The 17,548-nt window shown below is 45.3% G+C and overlaps 1 protein-coding gene across 1 annotated transcript in view; it reads left to right on the top strand.

The window, feature by feature from the left end:
• Nucleotides 1-17,548, top strand: part of SPATA5 (spermatogenesis associated 5) — a 232,759-nt gene that overhangs the window by 22,216 nt on the left and 192,995 nt on the right. Inside the window, exons 10-11 of the mRNA XM_036762617.1 lie at nt 3,334-3,488; nt 14,596-14,805. Coding sequence (XP_036618512.1) covers nt 3,334-3,488; nt 14,596-14,805 — 365 coding nt within the window. The remainder of the gene's footprint in view (nt 1-3,333; nt 3,489-14,595; nt 14,806-17,548) is intronic.

The following is a 17,548-nucleotide window of genomic DNA, read 5'->3' as shown; positions in this document are numbered from 1 at the left end:
GGCTGCCTCAATGTCTGCAACAGCAAAAGAGAGATAATAATAACACCTCACTCCCAGGGTTTTTATAAGGATCAAATGAGGTAAAGCGTCCCTGGCACATAGTAGGCGCTTAATAAGTGCTTGTTTAAGGATCAAACGAGGCAAAGCATTCTGGGCACATAGTAGGCACTTAATAAATGCCTGTTTAAGGACCAAATGAGGTAAAGCATTCCTGGCACATAGTAGGCACTTAATAAATGCCTGTTTTTTTTTTTAAACATTGAGTTGTATTAGTAGAGAGGAGTTCTCTGTACCTTTGAAAGTGAGTCTGTTCCTTGTTTTGAGGGTGCTTCCAAAAATGTTAGAATTAAAAGCATTTTTAAAAATGAACATTTTTAGGGAAAACCAAGTTAGAGCCCCTCATCATTGTGCTCATGCTTAATTAAACATGTTTAAAATAATCATTAGTTAGAACCATACCACTATTTTAAAGTAAAATTGAGAGGGCATTTTCCAGTCATTTAAATCCATATTTTAGAGTTCGGGGGAGGTGATAATCAGCCTCCCCATCTTCCTGATGGGAACTGTTGCCTTTCTGCTTAGGGGGAGAGGCAGGCCAGGAACATCTCCAGAAGGAGAGACTCTTGGTGGGACCCTGCCTACCAAAGTGGAACTGGGGGAGGCTTCCGACAGGGGCTCCTCTCCTATGAGACAATGGCACCTGTCATGTTGGCTGAGCCTTGTGCCACCGTGTGACCATGTGTGGTAATTGCACCTAACCCGACAGACTTCATTCAGGCTGAAGCCATCTGAGACTTTTCTGGTGTAGATGCTGAAAAAATGAGAATAATAGATAAAATCAAAATGATAAATGCTCATGAATATTAGTTAAACTCTTCTAAAACATCCATGTTAAGTGGTCGCCCAGCCCTGTCTCCACAGGCAGCTCATTCCACTGTTGGAGAAGTGGTGATGGTGGTGGTGGTGATGATGGTGGTGACAATGATGATGGTTATGACGATGATGATTGTGATGGTGGTGATGGTAGAAATTCCTTTTCAATAATTATTTATTGAATAATAGAAATCTCTACCCTTAAAAAAAGTTTCTTCCTCTGTTTTTCTCTCTCTGTCTTTCTTTTTTTGTCTCTGTCTCTTCCTCACTTTATCTGTCTTCGTCTCTCTGCTTCTCTTTCTATATTTCTGAGTCTCTGTCTCTTTCTCTGACTCTGTTCCTCTGTCTCTGTGTCTCTTATATGTCTTCATCTCTCCTTCTCTGTCTCTTTCTATATTTCTGAGTCTCTGTCTCTTCCTCTGACTCTCTTTTCCTCTGTTTATGTGTCTCTTATCTGTCTGTGCCTCTCTGCTTCTCTGTCTCTCTATCTCTGCTTCTGTCTGTCTGTCTCCTTTTGTGTCTCTCCCACATGCGTCTCTCAGAGTTTTGTCCTTCATTTGATGCTCTATTCTTTACCCCCATTAGCTCACGTGTCCCTCTCTACTTGGGGTGTGGGTGTGCTGGGAAGCACTTTAAAAGACCTGGTAAAGATATTTCTCTTTCTAGTGGGGACAGCAGACATTTGTGAGGTGCCTGGGTTTTTGCCCAGTGCCTTACCAGGTGTCTACCTCCTGATCAGACCTTTGGGTGGTAAGAGCTGCAGGTGACATGAATCCCATTTTATAATTAAGGAAACTGAGGCAAGTGGGGTGGTGAAAGTGGCCAAGGCCACACCACTCCTAAGTGTTAGAGTCAGGATTCAAACCCAGGTCTTTCTGACCCCCAAATCCAGTTCTTATTCCTCTCTGCCATACTCTGGGCCTCTTTTCTAGTGCCCATTTTCAAGTCCAAATCTTTCTGTGGAAAAAGGACAGTTTTGGTGCTTTGGCGACCCTCTTTAACGCCTCCCTTCTTCCTTCTTCTCTCTCTGTTGGGCCCTTGGCTCTCCAAGTCCAGTGGGCCCTTTGAGGTTACAGAGGCCAGCCCACACCCGAGACAAGCACTTTCCCTCTAGTATATTGGACAATTGACTCTTCTGCATTGAGCACTGCCCCCTCTCAGGGGAGAGGGAATCCAGTGGCTTTTAGGGCGGGGCAGTTGCACTTTGGACAACTCTGACTGTTAGGAAGATCTTCAGGTGTCCCCCATATTAAGAGAGAAAGCTCAAGGCATGAAATGAATGCCAGTCTCTCAGGTGGTTCCTCGCTGCTGGGTGTGAATCCTAGGATTCTGTGATAGTGACTGTTATTGTCATCTTCCTGTCTCCTTTAGCAAACACTTGGCAAGAACTTGCTCTGTCTTTGTGGGGGCCAGGCAGAGCATCGGGTCTGGGTGTGGGCCTGTGGTTCCAGAGGTGCAGAGTTTGTCCTTGGTTTTTGGTCTCCTATTTGATTGGGCAGAGGAGAGGAGCAGGCACTGGGCCTGGGCTTTTATTGGCATCAGGAGCAGAAATTCCCTTGATCCATGTCCTCTGGCGCCTTCTCTGTCGCTGATGGTCTTAAAGGATTGCCTGGAGCAGAGCCTAGACCTCCCCTAGCTCACTGACCATAGGAAAACTGGCAGCCAGGCAGGGAGCTGGATTTGTCCTGGAGGCTGTGGTTTGCTGGCCCCTGGACCAGAGCGTTGAGAAAGTCGAGTGATTGGTTCAGGGTCATGCAGCCACTATGTATCTGAGGTGGACTTTGAACCCATGTCTTCTTGGTTCTAATGCTGCTGTCACTCCAGTGCTTAGTGCAGTGCCTGGCACATAGTAGGTGCTTAATAAATGTTTATTGATCGACTGTTGATTGGTTGACTCTGATCCTCTCATTGATAATTATTATGGCAGTTTTGTCCCATGTTTGTGCTTGCTCCATCTCTCTCTCTCCTCCCTCCCACTCTCCCTCTACCCTCTTCTCTCTTTCTCCTCCCCCCTCTCTTCTCTCTTTGTCTACCCCCACCTCTCTTCTCTTTTCCCCCTCCGGTCCCTCTCTTTCCCTCCCCCTTCCCTTTTTCTTCCCCCTCCTTCCTCTCTCCTCTTAATTCCCTCATTTCTTTCTTCTCTCTCTCTCACCTTTTTTTCTCTCCCTCTCTGTCCCTTTCTTCTCTCTCCCTTTTTCTCCTTCCCCCAACTCTCTCTTCTTCACCTCTCCCCCCGCTTCTCTCTCCTGTCTCTGTCTCTCATTCTCTTCCTCCCTCCCCTCCTCCTCTTCCTCACCCTATCCCCTCTCTCCCTCCCTCCTTCTTCCTGTTCTCACCCAGCCCCCGGTCACTCCTCAGAGCCTCTTCCTTTTCCACTGTGGTTGATGGAAGGTGTCGTGTGCGTGTTCAGTGGAAATCCAGCTGGTGTTTTAGGGGGTACTCTTTCTGTCCCCCCTGTAGGGCTTCACGCCTGGCGGCGAGTCCAGGGGCAGCTGCCTAGCCTTCCTGATAGCGAGGTGGTGGAACAGGTGAAGGTGACCCTTCGCGACTTCCTGCAGGCCATGAATGACGTCCGACCCAGCGCCATGAGGGAGGTGGCCATAGATGTCCCCAGTGTAAGTCACACCACATGCTGCATCGTGTTCTTGTTACTGACCCCCATCATCTTTGCTCCAGTCAAACTGTCCTCATCCTTCATCTCCCACCTCATGGCCTTTGCCCATCCCTCCTTTTTTCTTCTTGGAATCTCTAGCTCCATTCAAGACTCTGCTCATGTGCACCCCCTACAAAGGTCCCTTCTTGACCTTTTGTAACAACAGTGCTACTTGCCGCTACTGTGGCTGTGTGAGGCCAATAACACCAGCACACAGGAGGGCTGCTGGCACAGGTTCTTTGATCTGCTTTTCTAAGGACAGCATCTTTAAGGGGTTAACAATCTTACTTTAATTAAGCATACATATATCATTCACTTAATTCAGGGGAGCAGGTTAACCTGCTTAGTGCCGTCAACAATCCATGCTGTCCTCTGACAGCGCCCTTTGCTTTGGGGCTCTCTCTGGCTGATGGGCTTGGCCATCTGCAGAGTTGTTGTAGCCTGTGAACTGCGCAGAGTAGAGTGTTTTGGGGGTCAGGAGGCTTTAGCACACTCACAGTGATGACCTGTACGCCAAAAAGTGCCTTGTCAGGGACATGCGAGAGTCCAAGAAGAGAAGAGAATTAATGGATGCTAAATCAGGGGTCTCCCGTGGGCCAGTGAGGACTTCTATGGCTGATGAGAGATAGGGATTGCAGCTGGTGGATGTACGTGCATTGCAGGGGACCCATGGAATCCCATGGAGGGGCTCCAGTGAGGCCAGGGACAAGACCCATATCGGTGAGAAGTTAAAGCCTGGTGTCTGGCCGATCTTCAGGGATGCTGGGGCTTCCCACACCAGTGAGATTATTTCATGAAAACCTCTGAGCCTCCAACCACTGTTTAGAAGGGACTCATGTCAATGAAGCGTCCATTGAAGTATTTTGAGATTTCATTGAGGAATACAGAATGGGGGTGTGTGTTTGTGTGTGTGTGTGAGTATGTGTTGACTCAGAAAGAGAAAGCTTGTCACTCTTTCCACCACTGAAGGATTGTGTGTTCATTGGGCTCTTCCAGGGAACAGTGAGTCCTCCCTGGCACACACACTGTCCTAGGCTGGGGAGCCATCACGTCACTGACCTACACCTTCCCCCGTAGTCCGTGCCTTGCAATGTTGTTTTTTAGATGAATGACGGGTGTGTCTCTTTGGTCACCAGAATGGAACTGTTAGGGCGGACCATTTATTAATCCTGGCACTCTCCTATTTCCTTTGTGGCTTTTTGAGAAAAGTATCAGGAAAGTTACCAGCCCCAGAAGTGCTGGCAGAAAGGGAAGGTTGGCTGTGAGTGAGGAGGGTGGGAGAATCAGCTTTTCTTGTGGCTGACTCAGTGCATGACACACAGTGGGTGCTTAATCACATTTTTTGAATGAATTGGAGTGAATGAAGCTGCCAGGGGAGAAGAGACAAGAAAGAGGTGACAGGGCCAATACCTGGGTTTGAATTCTGACTCAGACACTTCTTAATTGTCTGACCCTGGGGAAGACCCTTAATTTCTCTTAGCCTTATCTGGTAAATGGGAATTCGAATAGCACCTCCCTTATAGAGTTGTTGTGATCAAATGAAATTGTGTGTGAGGTCCTTCCAGAAGCTTAAAATGCTACACAAATATTAGATATTAATAAATTACGATGTATAGTTCAAAGTTCTATTAATGTTGACATTTATAGAGCACTTCTCTCAAAACAACCTTTGTGTGGTGAAGGGAGCTGAGAGTATTCTTATCCCCAATTTCTAGATGAGGACACTGAGGTCCTGCCCATGGTTATATGATTGGTAAATTTTGGAGTTGGTCAGGATTTGAACTTGGGTCCCCTGACTCTCAGGTCCATTTCTAGTAGCGTGGTTCCACACCCATAGCTACCCAATCAGGGTTTGAGAAGCATAGACTATTTGGATCCATGTCCTTCCTGTGAGTTCTGTGACCCAAGATGCACTGAGAAGTGGGGAGAATCCTGCGATCATATTTGGCCAACAGTTCACATATGAACATAAATATTTTGGAAGCATTTGGCCCCAGGGCCTGAGGGGGAAACCCCAGGGTTTCTCTTTATTGGTAGAGTCCATATAGTTCTGGGGGCACTTGTGTCCTGTCTTGGTCTAGGCCATGGTCAGGACGGCTTTTTAGTGGGAGCATTTCTCTCCTCTTCCCCTCTGGAACCATTACTGACAACTAATGGATCAGGAATCAATCCTTTCCAAGATCCTGTGCTCAACTCTGGAACTGCAGATAAAAACAGAGACGGGCTTCCTCATAGAGAAGGTTTAAGCGAGCATCAGGTTTTGGTAGAAATTAGCATGTCTGCCTCATTCCAAACAATTGGAGCAGAGTTGTGTAAAAGAAATCTGTTGAACAGCTGAACCCACAGGGTGATGCATGGGGCACTGGAGCTGGGATGAAGGGAATATGATGGGGTTGGAACAGATAGTTCACCTGTCCCCCCATTCTTGGCACACAAGCGTGGCTCGAGCTCAGTATTGCTGGTCTTGGTTCAGCGTTCCCAGCCTGTGTTCAAGTCACTAAATGCTATACTGTGGGAAAAAAAGCCCACCCAAGAGTGAGGGGTAGAAATCAGCACCACTGACCAGAGTGCAATTGGACAACTACAGGAGGATGTCAGAAAACTTGGACCTTTCGCCTCAGCACTGAAAGACTAAATCAACGTTTAGCCAGCCAGTCAATCAGTAGGCATTTATTAAGCACCTGCTATGTGCCAGGATACAAGAAGAGGCAAAAGACAGTTCTTGCCCTCAAGGAGCTTACAGTCTAATGGGGACAAACAATTACGTAGAAACAAAACTGGATGTAGAATAAATAGGAGGTGATTATTTAATAGAGGGAAGGTGCTAGAATTAAGAGGGGCTGGGAAAGGCTTCCTGAAGAAGATGGGGTTTAATTGGGACCTGTAGCCATGGAGCCCAAGTTAAGTTCCCCTGGCCGGCCCAGTGAGGAAGGGGCTGACTTCGCAAGCGGTGGGTTCTCCGTTCTTAGAGGCCTTTTAGCAAAGGCTGGATGGGCCAGCCGACAGAAGGGATTCTTGGTCAGGTGCAGAATGGACTAGGTGGTCCCCGAGGCCCCTTCCATGATTCTTTGACTACTCTCTGGTCTCCTCCAGTTAGACCAGAGGCAGAATTCTCATCAGTTGTTCATTTCTGGGAAGGGCTTTGGAAGACTTGAATTGCTCCAGCGGATGGGGCACCAGGATGGTGAGGGTCCTGAAGATGATGAAGGACTGTCCCTGAGGCCAGGAATGCCCCTTGAAATGTGTTGGAGCTCTGACCTCCTGGTAGATTGGAAAGGACATTGGCTCTCAAGCCATTGGATTTGGGTTCAAATCCCACCCCTGACCCTACCTGTGTGACCTTTGGCAAATTTTTTCATCATCTCTGGTCCTCAGTTTTCTCAATAATAATAAGAGGAAGTTGGACTAGGTAGCTGCCAGGGCCCTTTTTAACCCTAAATCTACGATCCTACAGTCCCTTGGTGTTATTGAACTAAGTTTACCTGTCCCAAGGAGGAGCTCTACAACACTCTTGTTAATCAAGCTCATGAAAGACTTTCTTAATTTTCTTTTATGCTGTATTTATAGTCTATGACCTTGTGCTGTTTTTTCTTTGGGGTTTCATGAGTTGGCAGCTGTCCATGGTACCCACAGTGCCACTGTGAGCTCTGACATAGTGAGCACAGGTTAGCAGATGACTATCTGTAGTCATTTATAAGAGGGGAAAAAGTATTGCGGTGGCAGCATTTCAGTAGGGAGGCTTCTTTTTCTTCCCTCAGTATTTCCTGGCAAATGTGTCTACAAGAAGGAGTAGCGTGTCAAGCCATCTGAGTGATTTGTGCCCAGGAGTTTTCAGGGCGGATGCCCAGTTAAGACCAACTTACATCTAACTACATCTCCAAGTGGGAGATGACAATGCATATTTTTCCCTTTTTTCTTTTTGAGGAATGGTTTCAGTGGGGAGGGATCCAATGTGTGCCAGCCTCAGTTTGGTCTAGAAGTAATGGGATGTCCCAGGATGAGCAATGTCATCAGTTAGAACTGCATCGTTGGTGTTGAAATGACCCATTTTATTGTTTGTTTCTGCATGGAAATGGTGGAAGTCAGGGCTTTGTCAAGATGGGACCTAGCCACATTTGGATCTCCCACATAGTGAATGTACTTACTTTTATCTGAGTGAACGTTTGTCCAAGTGAATATGCACAAATGTCCATTCCATTGCATTCAGTGAGCATTTATAAAGTGCCAACTGTGTACTGGGGAAGCAGAGACAAAAATGAAACATTCCCATTCTGGAATGAACTTGCTGGGGGGAATAACATGTAGATATAATATGTACAACTTACATATTAAATACACATAAAGTAAATACCAAAATAATTTTGTCTAGAAAGGAGGTTCTATGCCTTTTTTATTTTCATGGATCTTTTGGTCAGTCTGGGGAAGCCCACGGGTCCCTTCTTAAAATAATAGTTTGTTATCTCCATAATTGAAGGAAATACTAACTTTCAGGGAGAGGTTAGTGAAAAAAAAGGATGTACTTTTTTCCCATCTAGGTTCACAGATCCCCCTAAATCTCTCCTCACAGGTTATGAGCCCCTCAATGTAGAACCGTATTTTCTAAACTGCTGTAAACCCCTGATTGAAATCTGGCTTCTGGGAGACTATGTTGATGCCAGCAGCACTTTGGTTACTAAAATATTTTATGTACTGGTAAGACTGATCATATCCAGAAAGGTTTCAGTATAAAAATAAACTTAATGTCCTATTTTGCTCTGAAATTTCACTGGCCCTCTTATTCTGGAGGTCTTCTAGTACCCCAGGATTCTTTTAGACCAGCCTTAGTGGGGTCTGTGAACCTGTCCCTAAAGTATCCCATGAGGACTCTGCTTTGGGCGATGTCTGTCTGACTCCTCCTGGGATGGAGGGCAGAGAGCCGCAGAGCTGCCTCCTAATCCTGGCATGAAAACTTTCTGTGTGATGGTTGACAAGGACGTAGCCTTGTGGGCTTCCGTTTCCTCGTGCATTTAAAAATAGAGGCTTGGATCAGGGGATTGCATTTATTGCCTTTTCTTTTTTTCCTTTCAATATTTTTTCCCTTATGAACCTAACAAATGTAAACATTTCAATTTAATAAAGAACAGAAAAAGAAGATGGTATATAAGTAATGAATCTCTACTAGATACAGCTTTCAGAAACATTACCATTTGTTCCTTTTTTTATTCTCTCTGTCTTTTTTTTATGGGCCAGTTCAGGGCAGCGAGGTGGCGCAATGCTGGGCTGGGAGTCAGGAAGACTTGAGTTCTTTAGATACTTAATAACTGTGTGTAAATCCCTTCCCTCCCTTCTGCCTCAGTTTCCCTGTCTGCAAAATGGGGATAATAGTAGCACCTTCCTCCGAGGGTTACTGTGAGACTCAAATGAGGTAATGATTGTAAAGTACTTTGCAAACCTTAAAGCTCTATTTAAATGCTAGTTACTAATATTTTCATACTGTTTCATTAAGCTTGAGTTCATCAGATTCCACATATCTGCCAATGTGACCTTTAAACTGTGCTCTTATAAAATAAAATTTTTATAAAATTTTCATAAAATTTTATTTTTTAAATCTTAAATTTTTAAAAAATTCAAAATTTTTAAATTTTTTTTAAGCACTTATTTTGCCTACCTTCCCCTGACAGCTAAGAAAAACAAAAAAGACAGAACCCTTTGAACAGGCCTGTATGGTCAAGGAACCCCTCCCCACCATTGTTCAGTTGTCCCCTAGCTGATGGGCATCCCCATGGCTTCTGATTCTTTGTGCTCATGAGAAGAATGGCTCTAAATATTTTTTTGTAGCTCTTGGTTCTAAATGGATTCCACTGACCATGTTCAGGAGAGCTCCATTTCTTACTATGCTTTTTAGTGTTTTTTTACAGAAATGAGCCTTCTATTTTGTCAAGAGCTTTGTATTGCTGTAGATCCATGATTTTTATTGGCAGTTCATTTATGTCTTGTTTCATTTCTTTTCTGATATTGGGTTATTTAAATTCTCTGTTTCTCCTTCTGTCAATCTGCATGTTTTGCATTTTTGTCAGTATTCATCTGTCTCATCTCAGTCATGTTTCTTGGACATATAATTGGACAAAATAGATTCTGATAGGCATCTCTTTCACTTGTACATGTCATGACTGCTCCTTTTTTAACTTTTTCACTTGGTGGTTTAGTTCCCGCCCCCTCTTGTTTTGTTTTGGGGATGCATTTGGAGTTAAGTGACTTGCCCAGGGTCACATAGCTAATAAGTGTCTGAGGCCAGATTTGAGCTCAGGTCCTTCTGACTTCAGGGCTGGTGCTCTATCCACTGGGCCACCTAGCTACCCTCACCTCTTTAAAAAAAAAAATCAAAATAGCTGATGGTTTTATAGCCAGAAGTCAACTAGCCTCCTGACCCTGCATCTCAAAAAGCCTTTCTGGGTGGGCTGCCTTAGCCAGTCTGTGTCCCTAGAGGGCTATGTGCAGAAGCAGGATGGCCACTGTCCAGGGCTAGGGGAGCCAGGACAAGGCCCTACTGGTAAGGGAATTGTTGTCTTCAGTGCCTCGGAAGGCCCTTTCACCTCTTAAGGTTCCATGGGTCTGGACAATGAGGAGCCTTGGCTAGGCCACTATCTGGTGTCCCTGCCTCCTCCCTCCTCACCGACCCATCCTTCACTTGATGATTTATCTAAAGCTTAGGTCTGACTGTGTCACTCCCCTTCTCAATGACCTGCAGTGGCTTCCATTTACCCCTATGTTCAAATATAAAATCCTGTGTCATTGAAAGCCCTTCATGACCTGCCTTCTTCCTAGCTTTCCAGACCTCTTGCATCTGCCTTCAGACCACCAAGTGACATTCCAGGGAAGCCTCTTCTGCCCTCCCCTGGCCCCCCACCCTTTCATTCCTCATTTCATTTTTCTTTATCCCTCTGATTTTTCTGAATAAGAATCACAGGGTCGTAGTATGGTTTAGTGGGGAAAGACTTTGGTCCAGCCCCTTCGTTTCACTGATGACTTTTCTTCTGATACTGTGTTTTTACTCTGTGGTCTTATGCCCTTTTCCTGTTTGATGCGTCATTAGCTGGCAAGGGACCACAGTGGGCTTTGTTGTTACTTGTGGGCTCTGGAGTGATTGCCACTTGTGAGAAAAGGGCTTTCTTATGTTGGTTCTTATGCTCCCATTGGATCATTAGAAAAAATATGAGGGGGAAAATTTCTACATAGTCAACTTTCTTCTAAAAGTTCCCTCTCTCCCTCCTTTCCTTTCTTCTTCCCTCCCTCTCTCCCTCCCTTCTTTCCCTTCTTCCTCCATTCTCTCCTTCCTCTCCTTTTCTCCACCCTTCCTTCCTTTTTTTCCTTCCTTCCTTCTTTCTTTCTCCCTCCATTCTTTCCTTTCTTCCTCCCTCTCTTTTTCTTCCTTTCTTCTTCCCTCCTTCCTTCCCTCTCTTCCTTCCTCCTTCCCTCCTTCCATTCTTCCTCCCTCTTCTTTCTCTCTTTCCTTCCTTCATTCCCTCCTTCCTTCCTTTCTTTTCCTCCCTTCTTTCCTTCCTTCTCTGTCTCTCAAAATATATAAGTATTAGGAATTTGGGGAGAACACTAGATTTTTTCTGTTTGGCCTGCAAAGGCAGAACTAGGGGCAGTAGGTGGAAGCAGAGAGACAAATTTAGAATTATAAGGGAAAATGTTCTAACAGTCTGAGCTGTCCACAAGGGAGATTGGCTGCCCAGAAGGTAGTTGGTTCCACCATATTGGAGACCTTCCACCAAAAGCTGGAAGTCTAGTTCCTGGCAGGGTCACAGGGGAGATCTTTTTGCCCAAGTGTGAACTGGGCTGGATGATCCCTGAGCTCCCTTTGCACCCTCAGGCCCTGCCCTGAAGGACTGCTAGGGGTCTCTTCAAGCTCTCGTTCCTATACTCTCTGATCCTCTCAGTTCCTCATGTTTAAAGGTTGCCATCTTGCTGATTTGTTGATGTACACCTAGTACCATTGGCTAAATAAACCTTCCCTGTTCACTCCCATTTTTAAAAGTCAGCAGCAAGGTTCTCTGTGATCTGAATAATCAAAAGCCTGCCTGTTGCATTAATTACATATTCAACACTTACCTCCTTATTTACTTTTTTTCCATTGGCATCTTTTCAGATGAGCCTAGAGCCTTGGGATGTGGCAAGTCAGCCTGGCTACAGGGGGTGAGCTCATTAGTGGTAGATTTCTTGGGCAATGATGGGGGAGGGGAGTAAAATTGGCATTTAATTGACCATAATTAAGTTCCCTCCTTAAGACACCCTCAGGATGAGTAGCAGGGATCCCTCATGCCAAGCTTTCTGTTTTTCCGAAGAGCATGTTTTTATTCTCTGGTTTCTGCAAACTCAAGAGGTAGAGGCTGTGAGCGTCTGGCCTTGAGCAAAAGGCTGATTCTATGATGGGGAACTTAATGCAGCCTCCGGAAACATCCTCAATTCTCTCTTGCTGTTTGTCAAAACTTTGGAAAAGAGCTCCATTTGACTTGTTTCTCGTACAGACCAGTGGTTGGTAAATTTGTGATTACACTCTCCAGAAGTAAAAACAAATAACCAAAGTGAAACCGAGGATGCACCCCTAGTATTTGCATTTCCTTATTTATATAAACCAGTTACTCGTGCTATGGAACCTCTGCGGCTCTGTTTCCTTTTCTGTGTAATGATGCATGCTCATTGTGAGACCTTTGTGAGGGTAGAGGATCTTAGATCTAATGGTGAAAGGGACTGTAGGGATCAGCTAGTTCTAACCACTTCATTGTACAGGTGAGGAAACTGAAGCCCAGAGGAGTCAAGTGTCTTGTTCAGGCTTACAGATCCAATGCATGTCTGTGGCTAGATTTGAACCCAACTCTTATCTGTTTCTGAGGGCCAGCATGCTGCCTCTCAAACATGAAATATTATTATCCTTTCCCCAATGCCCAGCAGAGCTTACTGCCCACAGTAAAGTGCATAACAAATGGTTGTGGAATTGAATCTACTTAAACAGAGGGAGTGATGATGGAGACTGGTGGCCGTCTGGATTATTCAGGAATTTCATTTAAATAGCACCAGAGGGAATCTATAGCTTCTCCATTGTGGAGGAGATTGACCCCTGATACTGGAGCCTTCATTATTCTCGTTATTTTGGGGGGGGCATTTGACCGGTGGCTTTGGGCATCCCATTTGTCCTCCCCACCCCACTTCAGCATCTCCGTATCCTTTTGAAATACATCTCTGGTCTTAGGTTAAGACAAGATCAGGATATGAAATGTTCTTGGCAAGGCTTCCCACAGAACACAGGAAATAGCTACCCAGGATCTTTGTTTCATCATGTCTCGGGAAGGCTCTCTCGGCTTTCAGACGGTACAGACAAGCAGCCTGTCTGGAGGACCCTTTGTCTGCCAAGCTTACTTATGTGCCAACATAGCCAGCCCCCGAGCAGGGAAATGCAATCAGCCACCCCTCCCCTCCTGCAGGAGATGTAGGCTTGAGAGGCTTGTGAAACTTGGGGAAACTGAAATCTTAGGGTCCTAGAAAGGACCTTAGGTGTCATAGACTAAGATCCAGAGCTGCAGGGTACCCACTTAGTCCAATCCCTTCTTTTTACAAATGAGAAACTGAGGCCCAGAATGGCGAAAAGGTCTCACCAACTAAGGTGTACTGGGAGATCATATTATTTAAAGTTTTTTTTTAAAGCCAAGTATTATTTTGTAATGTTGATGTTTATCTTTTTTTATCTCTTATCTGAATCAGGATGGTCTCTCTGTTGTGTGTTCTTAATTCCATATAAATCTGTAAGTCTTTGATGAACTGTGCTTATGTGTCAGCCAGCCCAAGAAATACTTTCAGAAGTTTTTCGTGTAGCTTCTTTTAGTATGTCAAGACCAAGGTGGGAGAGTGATGGAGGTGTGGGGGGCATGGCAGAAAAAGAAATCCAAGATGAAGGGAAGTTTGTTTATTGTGGAATGGGAATTCAGAGGAAGAACAGACCTAAACAGAACACACCCCTGGTTGACCAGCATGCTTTGCTGGTGGCTAGGGAGGATACTGCACGCCCCCCTTCCCCTCGCCCTGCTTCCTTCTTGTCTGGCTTATTGGTTGCCCCTCCACCAGCTGCCCCAGAGCAGGAGCAAATGCAGTAGCAGATTGGAAGCTGAAGCCAGACCCTGGTCCTGCCCCTTACCACCTACAACAACCATCAGAGACTGAGCTTCACTATTCATGGGTCACTCACTATTGTCCCCCAGGGCATCTCTTTCTTGTATCAGTTCATCGCTGGCCATTTTGGAAAAACTTATCTCCAGCCTTCACCTCTCATTCTCTTGTCTCCATCCTCCTCAGCCATGTCCCACATCACCGCCCACCCTTTCCACTGTGCCCTCTGGGGTTCCCGTTTCCTGAGGATCAAAGTCTCCTCCATTCTGGATTTCTTTCTTTCTCTTTCTGTCTACTTTCATGAGGGCAAGAGTTGGGGAGGGAAATGAGACTGAGCTAAGGCCATGAACTCATTGAGAAAGGAGGTAAAACATCACAGGGATTGATAGTGAATGGCCAGCAGGGTCTGGGTTGGCCAATAAATTTGGACAGGGCAACCTCAAAAGCTTCTGAGTGATGGCATATGGTAGAGGGAGGGTTAGGCAGCAGGGACCAAAGAGCTTCTGACTGCTTCATAGACGGTGAGTTGGGAGATCCAAGAAGAGGAAGCCCATATTGGAAAGGATGACTGGAGACATAGTGTTATTCTGGGGAGTCAGGTTTTCAGTTGGAGGCGGGAGGTGCAAGGAACAAGAAAGGAGGCCATCTAAAGTGAAGGCTTGATAATTTTCCGGTGGGAGTTTCAGGAGCGCAGTGGAAAGGGCAGCCCGATCTGGAGTAGGACATGGTGGGGTAGGGTCAGGTGAATGGGTAGGGATGAGGGAGCAGACACCTGGGGGAGGGGAATGGCATTTTGATCCATAAAAGTTTCCTCAGAGCCCTATGCCCCCCTTCTCCCTTCTTTTATTTTGGAAACAGTTGGTGGGCATATTTTGTTTCACCCAGCCCTCTGTTTGTCCTGGCACATGACATGGTTTGCATTGTAGGTATCCTTGTCGGACATCGGAGGACTGGAAGACATCAAAGTCAAATTGAAACAAGCTGTGGAATGGCCTTTGAAGCATCCTGAGGCCTTTGCCCGGATGGGGATTCAGCCGCCCACAGGAATCCTTCTCTATGGGCCTCCTGGATGCTCCAAAACAATGATAGCCAAGGCCCTGGCCAATGAAAGCGGACTTAACTTCTTAGCTGTGAAGGTAAGTTTCTTTTCTGTGACTAACCTCTTCTCTTCCCCCTTCTAGCCCATCCTTTTGGAAGGAATGTAGAGGACATTTTTTGGTGGGGGAGGGAGGGAAGAGAGAGAAAGAGAGAAGGAGAGGGAGACAGGGAAGTGGAGAGGGAGATCAGAGGAGGGGAGGGAGAGAAGGAGGAGAAAGGGAAAGAGAGGAGAGGAACAGAAGAAAACAGGAAAATTGGAGAAGGGAAGGGAGAGAGGGAAGAAAAGGGGAGAAGGGAGATGACAAGAGAAGTGGGGAAAGGGGCAGAAAAGGAAGGGGGGGGTGGAGAGAGAGAGAAAGAGAAGACAGACAGATTGGGTTAGTCCCTGAGTGGCAGAAGGTCTTTGCTCAGTCTCCTGGGTATTGGCGTTTCTGAAGCCTAAGTCTGAGATGGTCTCCAGAAAGGTGTCTCCTTCATTTCCAAGTGCATGAGGAGGCCTTGGCTGGATGCCAGTTTCCGGCACAGTTGGAGGCTGCATTCCCTCCCTCTGACCCACAGAGCATTTTCCCAGGGCTCCACAAAGAACATGAGGCTGACGTCTCATCACTTCATGGAAATATGAACTGTTTTTTCTTTCTAAAGCTAGTCTGTGCTCAGTGAAATTGAAGGTCCAGATCAATTTTGAAAATTGTCCCTAGGTGTTGTTTTGATATTGGTGCCAGGGACTTTCTCGTGGGACAAGAAGAGTTGCTTGTCCCATGGTATGTGATTCTCAGGTTTTTAACTGCACACCTTGTTTCTGAGGAGGTGGGCAGTGCTTTTCATGATCCTGGTGCTTTTAAAGACTGATATTTTAGTGTATTTAAATCTCATTGCTCTTGAAGAGGACTAAGGACTATACCTGTGATTTCATTCATATAGGGGACTCCCAGGGGAGAAAACTCCCTTCACCAATGCAGCACTTTATAGTCTTGGTGGGGTGCCCAGAACATGGAGAATTTAAATAGCTTGTCCTGTATCTCATAGGCACTTTGTGTCAAAGACAAGACTTGAACCCAGGTCTTTTTTGGTTCATGGCCCTCTCTCCCTATGTCCCAGCTGCCTCTCGCAGAGTACTTATGTTCATGTTCTTCCTCTGATGCTTACTTCCTGTATCACCTTGGGCAAGTCATTGTGGGACTTAATGGTAGGTCTTTCCTCAGTTGGTTATCCACAGTCCATCCCATCTGTATCTTGTTGGTGCATCGTTATGTGACCGTTGTCTTCCCCACTGGACTGTGAACTTTTTGGGGGCAGAGACTGTCTTTTGCATTTCTTTGTATTCCCTGCATTTAGTACAATGCTTGGCACACAGTAAGTGCTAAATAAATGCTTATTGGTTAATTGGCTGGATTTACATTTTTTAAATGAGGAGTCAGACTGAATGGCCTCTGGGGATCCCTTCCTGCTCTATGATCCTAAGTTGGGGTCTCCAATGTCATCACCAAAACCAGCCCTAGATGGCTCATGTACTTTTGGTTTTTAGCTCAGAACATCTTTGAGACATAGGCCTCATGCCTGCGGTGAGCAGTTACGGTTCATTCATTCATCAAACACTTAGGAAGCACTTTTTCTGTACAGAGTACTGGGCTGTGAATCGTAGTTCTAAAGTGTAGGTGTGATGGAGACCTTGCCTTCAGGTAGTTTGTCATTAATTGGGGCATAAGGACCTAACACACGTCACTCTATAAAGAAATAATAGGTAACTTTTGCCTAGTTCTGCAGGGTTAACAAAGCACTCAACCTACGTAACCTCATTTGATGCTTACAACCTGCTCTGAGCTGAAGGTGCCGTTAGTCCCTGTTTTCAGATGAAGAAACAAAACTTAGCTCAAGCATTTTGTCTGTGGTCACACAGTGAAGCATCTGTGGCAGAATTGGGATCCAAGTCCTCCTGACCCCAAGGCCTTTGCTCCATGGTTTCTGCTGCTCCAAAAATACAATATTGTGGGCCAGGTGCCTTATAAGTGTTCTAAAACAGTGTTCAGAGAGCTCCAAGAGGGAAAATATGGGATGAGGGGGTCAGGGTTTTGGCAGGCACCCTGGAAGAAGCAGCACTGAATTGGCTTTCTAAACTTAGATTAGATTAGGGCTCTGTTTCTGCCCAAGTGTTTGGGGAAAGCCTGAAAAGGCTTTGTGTTGGGGCTCCTCAGTGTCTCTCCCTTGCTTTTATCCGTCTATCTATCCATATCTATCCATCCGTCTCTATCTCTCTATATCTCTCTATATCTATCTCTATGTGTCTATGTCAATGTCTATCTCTTTCTATCTCTATATCTGTCCATCTATCTATATCTACCTATTTATATCTATCTATATCTGTCTACTTGTGTCTGCCTTTTATATCCATTTACCTGTCTATCTACCAGTCTATCATCTGTCTGTCTGTCTATCTATCATGCTCAGGAACTCTGAGTCCTCCCTATTCGATGAGCCAGTTTTCCATTTTTCTGTCAAAGGCAACATCATTCTTCCAGTCTCCCAGGTTTAAAATGTTAGCTTTATCTTGGTCACTCCATATGATTAACCAGGTGTTAAATCTCTATATAATTTAATTCATTTTTCCTTCACAGACTTAGATGCTACACCATTTGGTGCATGATAAATTTGCTGGTATCTGTGTATAATATACATATATACATATGCCTATTTGCACACCGCTTTAGTATTATATCATTATGGTGCTCTTAATCATAAATTAATTGAAGAAACTTTTTTTTTGCATAAGTTTTCTCTCTTTTT

Source organism: Trichosurus vulpecula, chromosome 6 (genome assembly GCF_011100635.1).
Source record: "Trichosurus vulpecula isolate mTriVul1 chromosome 6, mTriVul1.pri, whole genome shotgun sequence".
Taxonomy (NCBI): domain Eukaryota; kingdom Metazoa; phylum Chordata; class Mammalia; order Diprotodontia; family Phalangeridae; genus Trichosurus; species Trichosurus vulpecula.
This window is presented reverse-complemented; position numbering and strand designations above follow the sequence as displayed.